This window comes from Pteropus alecto, unplaced genomic scaffold (assembly GCF_000325575.1).
Source record: "Pteropus alecto unplaced genomic scaffold, ASM32557v1 scaffold13, whole genome shotgun sequence".
Taxonomy (NCBI): domain Eukaryota; kingdom Metazoa; phylum Chordata; class Mammalia; order Chiroptera; family Pteropodidae; genus Pteropus; species Pteropus alecto.
Window position 1 is genome coordinate 495,054 of NW_006434373.1, and position 14,350 is coordinate 509,403.

At 43.0% G+C, this 14,350-nt stretch overlaps 1 protein-coding gene across 6 annotated transcripts in view; it reads right to left on the minus strand.

Annotated features, from left to right (window-relative positions):
* Positions 1–14,350, minus strand: part of TFDP1 (transcription factor Dp-1) — a 45,557-nt gene extending 31,207 nt beyond the window's left edge. For 2 of the 6 annotated variants that reach the window (XM_015587347.2, XM_006909344.3), the window contains exons 1-2: positions 14,246–14,350; positions 13,440–13,511 (exon numbers count right to left, since the gene is read on the minus strand). In XM_015587347.2, coding sequence (XP_015442833.1) covers positions 13,440–13,451 — 12 coding nt within the window. In that variant the 5' untranslated portion in view covers positions 13,452–13,511; positions 14,246–14,350. Of the gene's footprint in view, positions 1–13,439; positions 13,512–13,685; positions 13,842–13,915; positions 14,146–14,245 lie in introns of those variants that run through there. The other 4 variants (XM_025044966.1, XM_025044967.1, XM_025044965.1 and 1 more) reach the window with 4 other exon arrangements.

The following is a 14,350-nucleotide window of genomic DNA, read 5'->3' on the forward strand; positions in this document are numbered from 1 at the left end:
CGTCTGTCTCTCCTCCCTCGCTCACTCACTCTGATGTGAACTGCTCCATGGAGGGGTTCACATGGCCAGGAACTGAGGGTAACCTTCAGCCAATAGCCCTCAAGGAACCGAACCCTACCAAAAACCAGGTAAGTGAACCCAGATGCAGTCCAGCCACTCAGAACCTCGGGGTACCACACCTTCGGGTGTTGGGCTGCTGGGCCAGTGCAGCTGAAGCCAGACTCCTAACCCACAGAAACTGTGGGGTAACAATGTTGTAGTTGAAGGTGGTGTTTTGAGTAACCTGTTAGAGAACAGACTAAGAGACTGGTAAAGAAGCTGGTGACCATGCAGCTCACTCTCCTGCACTTTGTTCATGCACCGGCCTGTTTCCTCTGTTAGTCACCTGCCATGAGTTTCTGTCCTTGCCACAGAAAGAGTGCCATAGTGATATTACAAAGCAATGAGATATGGATCATTATGCAAAATAATTTGAGTTAGAGCTAAGGTTCATCACATAAAAAATAAAAAATGGATTCCAAGTGGATAAAAGAATAAAGTGGATAAAACAGAGCTAGGACTAATGTTTCTGGCAATGGCCAAAAAGGATAGAGCCTTTTACTGAAAACAATACAAAATAAATACATATTTTTATTTAAATCAGTGTGACAAGATCAGAACATCCCTAAGACAGAGAAGAAAGGAGCCCAGAAGACACCATTGTGACAGTCAACACAACAGACATCCAAACAAAATACCATGCTAGATCCTAATATCAGCAAAGAAAACTTACAAATTTTGATACAAAAGAGAAATCCAAACACTGGAAATACCAATGAATTATTGTTAGTTGTTCTGGGTATTTGTAAAGAGTTCTTACTGTTGACACATACTAGAATATTTAATGAAATGACCTCATGTTTGTAATCAGCTTCACAAACACCTGGCTGAAGAAGCAGCATGGACGAACAAGATGGTTATGAGCTAAGAGTACTCAGGGCAGTGACAGGGATGCAAAGGACCACCATCACTTTCTCTCTACTCTTGTGTACATTTGAAATTTTCCATAGAAGTTTTTAAAAGTTATCTATGTTTATATTTACCAACATGAAAAAGTCTAAGACAAATTGTGGAGTAAAATAGCAGGGGACAGAATATATGAGTTCATTATATAAAGCTGAGTAATCTACGTTTAAACACACGTCTAGGGAGTTAACCCCCAAAACAATCAAAATGTAATAGAGTCACCTTGGACTATGATGTCAAATGACTGTTAACTTTGATAGCATGTGAATTTTTAAATAAACCTATACGACAAGTCCTCGAATAATGAAGTTTCATTCAATGTCATTTTGTTATAACATTGATGAGATGTTTCATTATATGTCATCTCGCTTAAAGGTGCAGAACCTACCCATAATATTGCATATTTACTGTATAAGACTACTGTCATTTTCTAAACAAAGGATACGAAGTCTCAAGGACCAGATCTAGAGATGATGAAGGAAAGATGAGAATGGAGGCTAAAAACCACAGATCTGAGAGACATTACAGGGAATCCATGGAAAAAACAAACAAACAAACAAACAACGAAAAAAAACCCAAATGGCAGCAAGAGCTAATACAGCAGAGGCCCAGGGCCACAGAGAGAGGGCAGAGGGGATGGAAGGCCACAGAGAGCTGGCCCTGAAGCGCAGGCAAGGCAAAATAAGCAAGGGAGCAGAAAGAGAGTCTGGAGAAAAAAATGACTGGGGGAATAACAATCCTTCCCCAACGAGAAATCCATATCCTCAAGGGAAATCTCAAATCCATCAGAACCGAAGTGGAAAAGGTAGGAGTTAAATTTACACATTCCAGCAAAGTCAGCAGAAAGTAAAGGAAGAGGAACAGGTATGACAGATTGGGGCGAGGAGGAGTGGGTATTTGTGGTGCTAGGAACAACTGGATGAGACTATCAGGATTTCTGAAATTCAAGTGAGACCCTGAGTTCTCTGCCAGGGTGCCACGACATAAGCAATTAACACACAGTTAATTGTTCTTCCTCTCCTTCATAAGCAAAATTGGGACTGAAATGGACAGCCTAGGTTTATTTGTTTTTTTTTCTTTAGTTGGATTTGGAAATCTCCCATCTCTTCAGCCTCCTGTCTCCAACATCAGAGCTCATCTCTTAAGAAAGTATAAACTAGCATTTCTAGCTAACTCCTGCCAGCCAAGCTGGACCTGAATGTCAGTCAAATACTGAATCATTTAAACTATCATCCTCCACCCCACTCCAAGATGCACAGCATAGGAACTGCCTCTCGCTCATGCTGAAATATAAGGTTCTGTTTTTCTGGCTGAATTCTGTATCTTAATTCCCAGCTACAGTCCTTCCTAGAAAGAAGCAGACAGAGCCACAGCATATGCTCTTCTAATCCATAATCTGATGGTGTCCTTCGGTCATCATTTTAACTCTCTTTTCTGCCAGAAAAATATCAAATTTATTCTAGAACAGGCACAAGTGCAAAACTGCCTAGAAGAAAAGATAATATGATTCCAAAACAATATTTAAATATTTGCTTATGTCCCGCTTTCTGGCATTTTTGTGGCAGACTTGCACTGGGATACCTCAGTATGGTGGGTACTAAATTATCTCACCTGCTGCATGGTGGAGGGATTCTGCTCACCAGGACCTGACTGAGGACATATAACAGCAAGCTAGAATCGGATTTTATCAGGAAGTTGTTCCTCAATGGGACATTATTTCTCATTCTTTAGAATTACAAAGGCTAAACCAATGAGACAACTGCGCTGAGTGCTCCTCTCTTTAACCAAAGCCCCCGTGTTATTTAACTGCCCTTATGTCCACCGCCAAACGGCTGTGCCTTACCACAGCCCTTGAATGGGAAGCCCCAGATGTCAGAGGCTGTTTACTCAACCCCATCCTAGCAGCCCTACCCCAGCACGAGTCTCCACTGCCTACCATCCTGGGATTTCTCTACATTCTAGCCAAGGCACACAGTCCCCAAGCTCTCAATGGTGCAGCAGTATCCCTTTGGTAGCCTGAGTTCTCTGCACCCCATCTCTGGTGGCCTATGAATGCCCTCACACCACTTCTGGTGGTCTGTGCCCATTGCATCCTATCTCTGGCAGCCTGTGGCTGCCCCACATCTCTTCTGATGGCCTGTGGTCCCCTCACACTCTACTTTTGGTGGCCTATGGACTCCTGTACCCCATCCCTGGCAGCCTGTGGTTCCCTGCACCCCATCTCTGGTGGCATGCCTACTTCACTCCTGAGCTCAAGCCCAAATAAGGAGCCCATCTCTTTGATGACACTAGGAGTAGGGTCTACCCCCAAAAGCTCTGATTAGACCACTCATGGCAAAGAAGCATGTTTCAGAGGCCCAGGACTGTGATGAACTACAAATTTCTTCAAAGCCTTACATTTTACTCTTTAGAACCCATCCAAGTATTGCCAGGGTCAGGCCAAGCATGTGATACATGTGGTTCTTTAATCTTTGCTTCCTTGAGAGGAAGATACGCTTGTTACCTCATTTTACAGCTGAGTTGCCAAGCCCCAGAGAAGATTCTGCCTGAGGTCACACCACCAGGAAGTGGGAGAGCAGAGACTCAGAACCAGGCAGAGCAGGTCTACTCAGAATCAATGCCTTTGTCCTGACATGAAATAAGTTTCCAGGAGAACCCAGTGGTTCTGTGGCTTCGCAAGCGCTGAGGCACACCCCGCCACTCCATAGAGGGTGAAGGAGTCCAGGCCTGCGGCCTCTCCTGAGAGTAACACACCAGATATGGAGATATTTTTCTGCTCATCTAGTATATTCATTTATTAGCTAAGTTAAAAAATAACAATACACTAATCTGACTTCTCTACTGGAAAAGTTACTGCAGGACACTGTCTTCCTTTCACAAAGAACCTAATTCTTCTTCACAAAATCTAAGTCGTCCAAGGCTGAGGCTTGAACGAGGACCAGTGCTCCTCCACAACTCTCAGGCTCCTGAAGCCTGTTGGGCCCAGAGTCTGAAAGATGCATGGGGTCCAGATGGGCAGCAGACGGCAGGAGACAGGCAGCTCTTACTGCATTATGTGCTTTAACAAGAACAGCACCACCATCGGCCCTTTCCCTTCCTAGGGGAAGGAGCGCTCAAAAACACAAATTAGGCAGTTTCTACAACCACAGTCCACCACTATCAATATGTCACTCAAACAAAGGTCTATGGGCTGGGAAGGATGGAGTCACCGTCACCTTTGCACAGAGGTTGGAGGCTACAGTCATCAAAGAAACCCACCTCCTCACTAGCCAACTCCTTTTCCTTTCCATCCCCAAAGTAAGATTTGGTCACCTAGCTGCCACAAGAGCCACTTCAGTTTGTTAAGGAAATAAGGGGTTACTTGCATGGGAGGAAGGCGTCCCCGGTAGTCTCCACTTCCGGCCTGGCAGCACTCTGCAACACCTAAGTCTACAGACAGGATTTCAAAGCTTTCTGGAGTTACAAAACCTCATGAGTTTGTTTAATTTTGTGACTTCCCTCCTACCCAAGGGAGGGAGGGAAAGAGAGAGGAAAGGAGTGTGTGAGTGTTTGTGTGAGTGTGTGTTTTGGGGGAGGGAAACATCAGGGCTTTATTAAACAAGGATGAAATACCCCGAAAATCCATAGACATCTTAACTCACAGGCTATTTGGACAATACTAAGGCAGATATTTATCTTTTATGCTGTACATCATTTCAAACAAGGTACCTAAATTTAAAAAACAACACATTTTCAAAAGAAATACTAAAGTAATAACAATCTCCAAGAATAAGTAACTTCTATATATGGATTAATCTAAAAGTATACCAGATCAAAGATAAATGTGGCTTTATCACTGATCCCCAAATTCAGCTATGAAATAAGGCAAAGGTTAAATTCTCTCAAAAGTATCTCCCTTTTCATCCTTCTTCCCTGCAAAATAGGATTTAGGTTCCATCAGTACAGGTGGCATGAGATATTTTCATTCAAACCCTGATTTTTCTGAAAAGAAAATGAAACAACAGAAAAATTAGACCCATGCTAGGTACTTCAATTCATTAATACTTTTAAACAGAGGAAATAAAATACTATGCAATAGCTAAAAAGATTTGATGGGCTATACTTATGTTATGCTGTAATCATTTACCCAAAAAGCAACAAGAACAGACTACTATTGCAAATTTGGGCCTCAAAGATTCTTGATGATCACACTGAATAAAGATGAACAAGTAAAAGCAAATCAATTGAATGAAGGGAAAACATTTAAACTACTTAAAAACTATCTGTATTTAAGGTTAAAATTCAAGGTAAAAATTCAAGGTGTGTTCTTCGTAGGTTTAATATTTAAAATTTACAATCCTTGCTGTGTGACAAAAGCAAACTAATGTTAACATTTTGCTGTGAAATGATAAAGATTTAATACTCTTAATTTGTTAAGAGTGGATGCAAATCATTTAGAAATAAATATCTGAACGGAAAAATGAGCACAGGATATGTTCATCAATTCACAGTGAAACAATGTTTTAAAAGGAAAACATACAACTTCTAAATCAAAAAATGTAAACTAAAACAAAATGCCATTTAAAATTTCACCTATCAAATGGAGGAAGTTTTGTGAGTTTTTAATTATCATTATTATCGAACTTGATGCTGAAAAGGGAATGTTAAATTGGGCTCTCTCCTACAATCTGATAGAAATAAGTATAAACTGATATCATTTTAGAAAGTAATCTGATAATGTCTCAAAGACAGTGTATGTATGTGCTGCACATTCACACGTCCTCATGCCCACACACAGCCACGCACATCCACACAGAATTACACTTCCAAGAATTTATACTGGGATATCATCACTGATTTATTCAAATTTAAGATTTAACTGGAAACCACTGTCCAGTGCTAGGGACTAGGGAGTTAAGGTACATCCAGAACGGAATAGGGGATTCATCAAATGAATTGATATTCTCCACGCTCCTCTAAGATGCTGGCGGCTTTCAGGACTCTCTCAAATAACCTGCACATCTGTGCTCCAGAAAGTTCAACAGCATGCTCGCTAACATTCAGCTGTTTATCTCTAAAAATCTATTTGTGCTAGCTGTATTTGTTATTAAAAGCCTGGGAAAAACTGTAAACAATGTGGAGAGTTGCATCAGTGTCTTTAAATGCCTTTTATGTTCTCCATCCATTCTAATGAAATCAAAACTGGATATTATGGGTATGGTTTATGTAAAAGACTCAAATAAGTGGACCCATTCACCATGAAAGGACTTTCACTCCATAGCCAAAAGAATTGAGGAGTGAATATAGATTTGTTTCAATTTAAAATGATACGTTTAGGTATGCATCATTTATTATTTCCCAGTTTAACTTACTTTTTCAATAACTATCTATAATTTCCCAACAAGTCAAATAAACGTACAGCTGCTAAAAATGTGGTTAAAAAAAATGACTGACTTGGGGAAATACTGACAATACTTTAAAGAGAAAAAGAAGATTAAAAATGTACAGTACATTTACATCTTTGTAAAACATGCCTTTATTACATAACTAAATAAAAATCCAACAGGAAAATACTACAAAATCCCAACAATTTCTCTCAGGAAATGGCCAATGATTTTTCTTCTTTTTGCTTTCCCAGGACTCTCTTTTATACAATTAATATTACTTTTATAAACAGAAGAAATATTACTTGAACTTTTTCTTGTGGAAATTCTGCTAAATAGAAAAGCCAACGATTATGACAGAAAAGCTTGTTGGTGTGACAGGACTGTGATTCAATAAAGACAAAACTCATAGTTTACGCTGAGAATAGACAGCAGTCGCAGAACCTGGGAATGATGAATTCCTTTGCAGGATGAACCATGAAGGCCAGCACACTTGTCACCTGGGCAGGGAAGGCACAAGACAGAGCTCAGCTGGTAGGCAGTGGAAACGTCAGATTCTGGACTGTCTGGTTCTTTGACTTACAGGCATAATTACCTTCTGGGTTATTATTGCCTAGCAGAGAAGTTCACTCTGTCTCCTTAGATCCTTGGTGACATGATGTTATTTAAGAGAATACCGGGTTGCACAGTTCAAGTATGTGTTCCAAAATGCTACATTTTAGAACCCGAGGATGCACAGTGGTTTGATTCCATCATACTAGAATTCTCTTTAAAAATGACTCATGTAAAAACAGGATTTTGATAAACAAGGTCCTAAGTTCAAACAACAGATTCTAACAGGAAGAGGTAAACACAAAATTTTGGAGTCTCCAAATCATCTGTAGAACATCTAAATAGCACCCATGAACTGTGCAACAACTGAAAAGCCACAGTCGGCCTCCAAATACAAGTCCTCGCGCAGTGTCAAGTCTGAAGAAGTTGCAGCCAGTCAGCAAGTATTCACTAACAGCTGACTCCTTTCCAGGCCAGATGCCATATAGAAAAAGCATCCATACTATTTATGACCAACACCCTAATGATAATCATTTGAGTTAGAAGGTACCTGGGGTGAGTCCCACCTCTAGTTCAGCCAATGCTGACATCCCACATCCCAGATGACATATATCCTAGAATTCTTACCTTCATGCCCTCAGGAAGACCCACAGGGTCATGACATGTAGGGGCCATGTGCCATCTCTGACCCATCCTTGCTCACTCTTCCCTAGAAACCCAGTCCCTCCTAAAATAGTATGAAACTGCAGGCAAGAGAAGCCAGGTATCAATCAATTACAAATGAGAATTTTCCAATAGTTCTACATTGAAAAATAACATAATTTATTAAATACTGAGAGAGAAGAGCTCTTTGAAAAAGTGATTATGTGAGGAAAACATCATCTAGAAGTTATATTGCAAGTCAGGCTATGCATCAATACCACAGGCAAATTTCCTAATTGTTTCACAATGAACTCTGAAGAAAATTGTTTTACATACCAAAAGCACAGAACGAAACAAGGGCTGATTACATGAGGAAAAGATATCCTTTTTATCTTTTGAATTTTACACCAGGTGTAATACCTCTTTTAAAGTGATATGTTTTAGGGCAACACTTTTAATTAAGCTGCAACTTTCTTCTTTTTAATACCATCTCAGAGTTTCTCCAATTTTATTCCACATACAAAAAAATTCATGAAACATGAAAAGCCCATTGCAAAAACAAGCAGACCATCATAGATTTCTTCTCTATTTAAATCTGAGTAAGTCAAATTCATTACATTCAGTCTCAAATGTGAAGCTGTTTCTTTGAGGGTAGGCAAAAGAAAAGGCTGTACTAAATGACCGAATTAGAGTCTGTTCCCAGAACAGACTGGAGGAAACAGTAGGTTATTGCTATACTAAGTTTATTTCTTCAGTCTCAGATTTCATCATCGAGGTCTAGGTCTATAAAACGATACTCAGGACATGTATTTTTAGATAAGCTCATTAGTCTCCTATTGGTATTAAACCAGGCCTCATTATAGCATCCTTCAAAAGCTTAGACAGGATGCATTTTTCTGTGTTCCCAGCTCTCAATAATACAATTTAGGGATTTTTCCATAAACTCACAGAACACAAGTAGACTCATAGACCAGTTTTCAAAACTGAGGCCTATGAACTCTGAATAGGTACTGACACAGACACCCTTTCTGTCAGGAGCTGTCCCAGCAATGGCCCCAGCCTGAGATCATGTTGGGATCTTCCTCCCTCAGGATGTCTTCTGGCCAAATGCTCAGGGCCAATAGACTCTTGTCTATGTAAGTACTCTCTAGCTGAGCCAGGCTGTCGCTCCACTCTCATATATGAAGTATGGAGAGGTGGGGCCTGGGAATATCCACCAGAGTCTGCTAACTGACAATTCAACATCTGCCTGCACCTCTGTGATTTTATAAATCAACTATCCAACTCCCTGTTCTTTATAGACCTCAGTATTGGGCAAGGATGAGAACATAATCTCCCCAGTGGAGATGGAGGCAATGCTGTGCTCCTCCTCCTTCCCAGGGCCATGAGGAACTCGGAGCCTTGGGAGCTAGAGACATGGGCTCTGCCTGTGACCTTAAGAAAGTACTTGAACCTCTATGGGCCATACTCTCTCACCCACTGCTCCTTCCAGCTCCAGTTCTAAAAGCACTATGGCCACTATTGAGGGCTTTTATCTTATAACTACAGATTTCCAAATGCTAATAGCACCAAAAGGCTCATAGGGAGCTAAAGATTAGAAAGAGACAGTGGGAGAGGGGAGCAGCTCAAGCATGGACACACACACACACATGGGTGCACACACATGCAAGTCAGATGCCTTCCATTTGCTACTTCACATAACTGTTACCTTTAACACGATGAGTACGTATTTAACACCTATAATGTTTATATTTCCCTTAAAGTTTTCTTTCACCTTTAGGATTCCTCCTCAGTGCTAAAAATGTGATTGCATTCTCAGCAAGACAAACCTTTCCAATCATGACCTGTGTTCATGGGACCTGTGGCTGGCACAAAATAAAGTTCACAGATACCTAGTTTTATAAATCAATAAACAAAAACTAGGTTTTTCACCTATCGGGGTGACAAGAGTCCATAATGAAGGGAATAGGCCTACAGCTGTGGGAACATAGATCCAAGCAATTCCAAGGCAGCGACTGAAATGCATGGCATCATTCCCTTTGACCTATCTAGATTTTCGCTACAGAAACTGTAGAAAAACATTCCTCATCTAAGGATGGTTCCTGGTATTCAGGTGTGAGTACAAAGGGATAATCTTCATGCAGTCAGAGAGTCCCAACACTGACATGAGGGTCAGCAGATCCTGTGACAGCAATGATGGAAGACCCTGGGGAAGTTTAATGACCAAATTTGTAGTTCTCTTTCAGGCTGCACTTACCCTCCAACTGTTGGCAAATACAAGAAGTGGTGGCCTCAAAGGCTGTCTCACGACTGGGGATGGGACCAGTGTCACTGTGTAGGCCAATCTCCACAGCAAGGAAATTCTTGCCCCAAATGCCAATAGCAGCTGATAATTCTTGCCCCAAATGCCAATAGCAGCTGTAAGTGACCCCCAAAATTGTTGCTAGTGGTTACTTTTGGGAGTGATCACACTTGAGACCTTTGTAACTTCCACTCTACTTCTGTGCTGTTGCATCTTTCCTTCTCTGCTTCCTCCCTCCCACACTCACTGTGTATGAATAGTGAACCTGAACCTTTACCATTTGAAGTGTTCACCTCAAGCGCAGACTAACTCAATTCAAATAAAATGAACGTTAAAGGCAAGAGCAAAGGCTTTAACCTGCAGCCCACTTCCATCTTTGCTTCCCATGCTGGGCCTGCTAGCTTCACCGACACAGGCAGGAGTGGACATCTTGGGTCCACAGGAAGCCTGAGTTTCTACCCTCTCACCACACCTCTCCAGGTACTGTCTTCCTTCTGTCTGGCGAGAGTAAAACCAGAGAAGCAAGAGGACAGACAGGGAATCATCCTGAGGTCGCTTCACAGCAGCCCATTCATTACTGCCATTTTAAACATACCTCCAGCTGAAAAAACACGCTTTAAAAATGAAATGTTAACTGCTAATCACCAAGAAACCAGGCTTATTTTCATACATTGCTGGAAAATCTGGGGGTTTTTTAATAAAGGAATCACAGTATTTCATCTAGATATCTTTTATTAATACACGAATATTTATTTGTGTTCTAGAAAATGATATAAGGTATATAGTTGGTACCAGAGCACACACATAGAGGCCCCAGTTCCATGCTCTTCTCTGATCCCCACACACCCACTTTGGCTCTCTTCCTTATCCTGGTTTCAGTGTAAATGGCGCTGCTTCCTAGAGTGAGCCCCCAAACCCTACCCGACAACAGCCATCTCCCATGAACTACAAACTTCGCAAGAAGCTCATCATTGGGCACAGGCACTCAATAAATACCAAATGATGGATGCATAAGCAAAAGGAGCACGAATATTCATTATTTCCGGTGTTTCCACCTCAACCCCACATACCAAGAACTAATGCAGATAAAATGTGCACAGGAACCAACGGGCTTGGCTTGTGTAGAATTCTCATCTGAGATACATCTACAACAAGATGGGTGAAAAACTCCTAGTCTTCCAGGAAGACTAGATGACATCAGGCCCCTCAAACTAAAGACACTGTCCAGTGAGCAGGTTAGCCTGCAACAGCCGTCCATGCCCAGAAAACTGCCCATTGGCACTGATGTGATCCAGCTCACTTGTCAAGAGGACAGCCATCGCTGCCCCTTGACCTGCTGCCCCAGGCCCCTGTCCAACTCAGTACACCTCTCCACTCCCACATGGGATAGCTGCTGACCTTTAAAACCCACCCATACCCATCACCCTTTCATCCCCAGTCAACAGGCTCACTCCCAACCAGTGATTTCTCCAGCTGCACTCCTGAAATCCGCTGGTCTCCCTGGACCTCCACTGGAGGTAGGAAGCTGCCATGCCATTTTCCCTTGTGCTCCTCACCAAAATCTGCCAGACTGACAGATTGGTCTCCTAAGTTTGTTCTCCAATGTAACCCCCAAAACCTAACTCCAGTCCCCTTCAGCCTCCCATGGAGCTCCTAGAGCTCTGCAAAGCTGGGGTCCCAGCCCACACCCTTTTATCTCAAAGGTCTTGCTCCCACCTGTGCTTACGGGCTTTGATCTTACATCTAAGAAAAACTCAAGCGCCATTGCTTAAATTAACGATTGTTGCTTTCCTTTCCAACACTGGCTGTCAAAGTCATCTTTCCAAACTCAAATGTCACTTAAAAAAAATTAGGTAACTAGAGAAAAGGCCAAAGTAAAGTAAAATGCCTTTTTACTTTACTTTTTTGGCTACAATCTCCATTTCCAGCCTGATCTACCAGCCCTGGTGAAACATGGTTCCAGCCACTCCTGACATCACACAGCTCTCAGGACAGGGAAGGCCACTTCATTTCTGCTTCTCCTTATGCTGTTTCTCAGCCTGAACTACCCCATTATCATCACAGCACCTATGACCCAACATCAGCTCCAGGGGAATGACCCCATCGCCCAGCCACTAGACGGCCCTCAGCTACCCCATGTTTCGCAGGGGCTTTGTCGGGGCTGGTTCTCAGTGACCGTCGGAAAAGGTTGTTCACAAGTCCTTCTCCCTACAACCAGACAGCAGTGGCCTCAACTATGTCTTTACCTCCCCCAAAGGCCAACAAGAAATCAAAGAGAGCCTCTCAAACAAGGAGTCACTCTCGCTCCTCTAATTAAAAAGGACAAATAAACCCGGTCCCCTAAAACACACAATCCCAGAACTGCACTCTAACAGTGTACAAGGGTCCAGCAACACCCTCTTAAAGATACCTAATTAATCTGCTACTGAGTGCACACTACCTGTCTTGCCTCTTCAGGGCATACATGCCAAAGAACAGGACATGGCCTTGGACAAATGCAATTAGGGATGATCAAATCAACCTAACATATATGAATTATGACTTTAACTTAAAACACACCACTCAGGATGCAACTGTGTGTTCATACACACTCTCTACCAAATTAAATCCAACGCTGGAAGACAGGAGCCAAATGTGAGTGCATGCCTGACAGTGAGAGCCTGAGGCACTCTGTCAAACAATTTAGAGAATATTAAAACTGTTGCACTAATGGAAAAACATAACGCCTATTATTTGGTTCCATAGATGCGGACACATTTTTACTTCCTCTAGCTGTGTTTCAGGCAGATGCAGTTTATCCGAACTACACTGCCAACTCTGTGCAATAAATAAGTAAATAAACAGCTTCTTCTCACTAATGTTTACAGAACAATGCATTCTGGGAAACATTACAATTGGGGTTTCAGTGACTTCAACTGATATTACAAAGTGTAGTAAGAACTACGTAACCAATGATAAAGGCTATGGTTTTAGACTTAAAAGGCTATTTCTTGGAACAACTTAAAAAAATTATTCAGTATATGCTATTGTTTGATGACAAATATAAAGCAAGCTAAAATGGGTTTTTTCACATTTCATTAATTACCATATTTCATTTCTCTGAGGGAAAAAAGTGGCCAAAACAAGCGCTTAGCACTTTGTCGACCAAATGTGAATTAACTTCTACACTCTCCACAAAATAGGTGCTCAGGGTCATTCTGCACATGACCAGTCACCCCTGGTCCCAGCCCTCCATCTCACTGAACACAGGGTGTCCTTCCACAAAAAAATATTCAAAAGCAGAAGTTAATACAGTATGAAAAAATGAAAAAGTCAGTGATATCATTTAAGCCTCATGCAATGTCTATCATCCAGTGTTCAAGACTGAAAACCCAGACGTAGAAGCAAATGACACACATCTCTGTAAAAGCTTTTACATTTCTTTCATCTTTTTCACCTTTACCCTGTTTCATTTGCTTTAAAAGTCTGAAAATAAACAGTACTGTAGTTTGTGTAGTCATTCTGAAATAAAGTGATAAAACTACAAAGGATGTAGTGTCAGGCAAATATCTGTAAAACCAAGCAAATATACTTACATCTTTTGCCATGTTACCAGATCCGTGAAATCGATGCTATAAATGTTCACCCTCCAGAGAAGAAAAATTTTTCTGGTAAGAGGGAAAGAAAAACAAGAAATGTGTAAGACTGTAAAACAAAGATAATAAAATATCAACATTTCCCCCACTACCACCACCATCCCGACTGCCCCTCCAACTGGCAGGCGCCTTCCTTTCCAAACCCACACTCCATCCTCAAAGCGCAGCTGGCAAAAACCTCCACACCTGGGAATTTAAAAGTCATCTCAACGAATGGAAATGCATCCAACACCAGGATGCCCAGTCCGGCTCGCGGCAGACCCCTGTCCTCCTCGATGCCCACACAAAGACCCCACACCCGGTCGGGCCTGGCACCGGGCCTGGCACCCGGCCTGCGCCCGCGCACGCAGGGCGCAGCTGGGGTTCCCCAACCAACCCCCCGGGCGCAGCCCCGCTGTCCCTGCGCAAACGCGCACCCCAAGGAGTGCCTCCGTTCCGCTGGCTCGCTTCCCAAGCCCACCCGGCCGGCCCGTAACTCTGACAGGTGGGCTTCCGGGGTCCGGCCTCCGGCCTGTCAGTAGGCCGCGGCCGCCTCGCCGCGAGTGCCTCCCGCGCGCCGGAACCGGCAGTCGGGCGGGCCAAGTCAGGGTCAGCGCCAGCCCCCACGCAACCCGGACTCCTGGACCCATGCGCTTGGGCAAATCTCGACTCCCGCTGGGTGCAGATGCGGGCGCTACTGTTCCGCCTGAAGGCCACCTGCAGGCCCCGCGGGAAACCCGGGACCCCTGACCCCACGGCCAGGTCACCTGGGAGCCCACGACGGCGGCGCCGAGGAACGGGGCAGGAGGCCAGAGAGCCGGGAGGGGAGCGCACACGCGGCGGGGAAGGAGGACAGAAGACCGGTGGGCGCC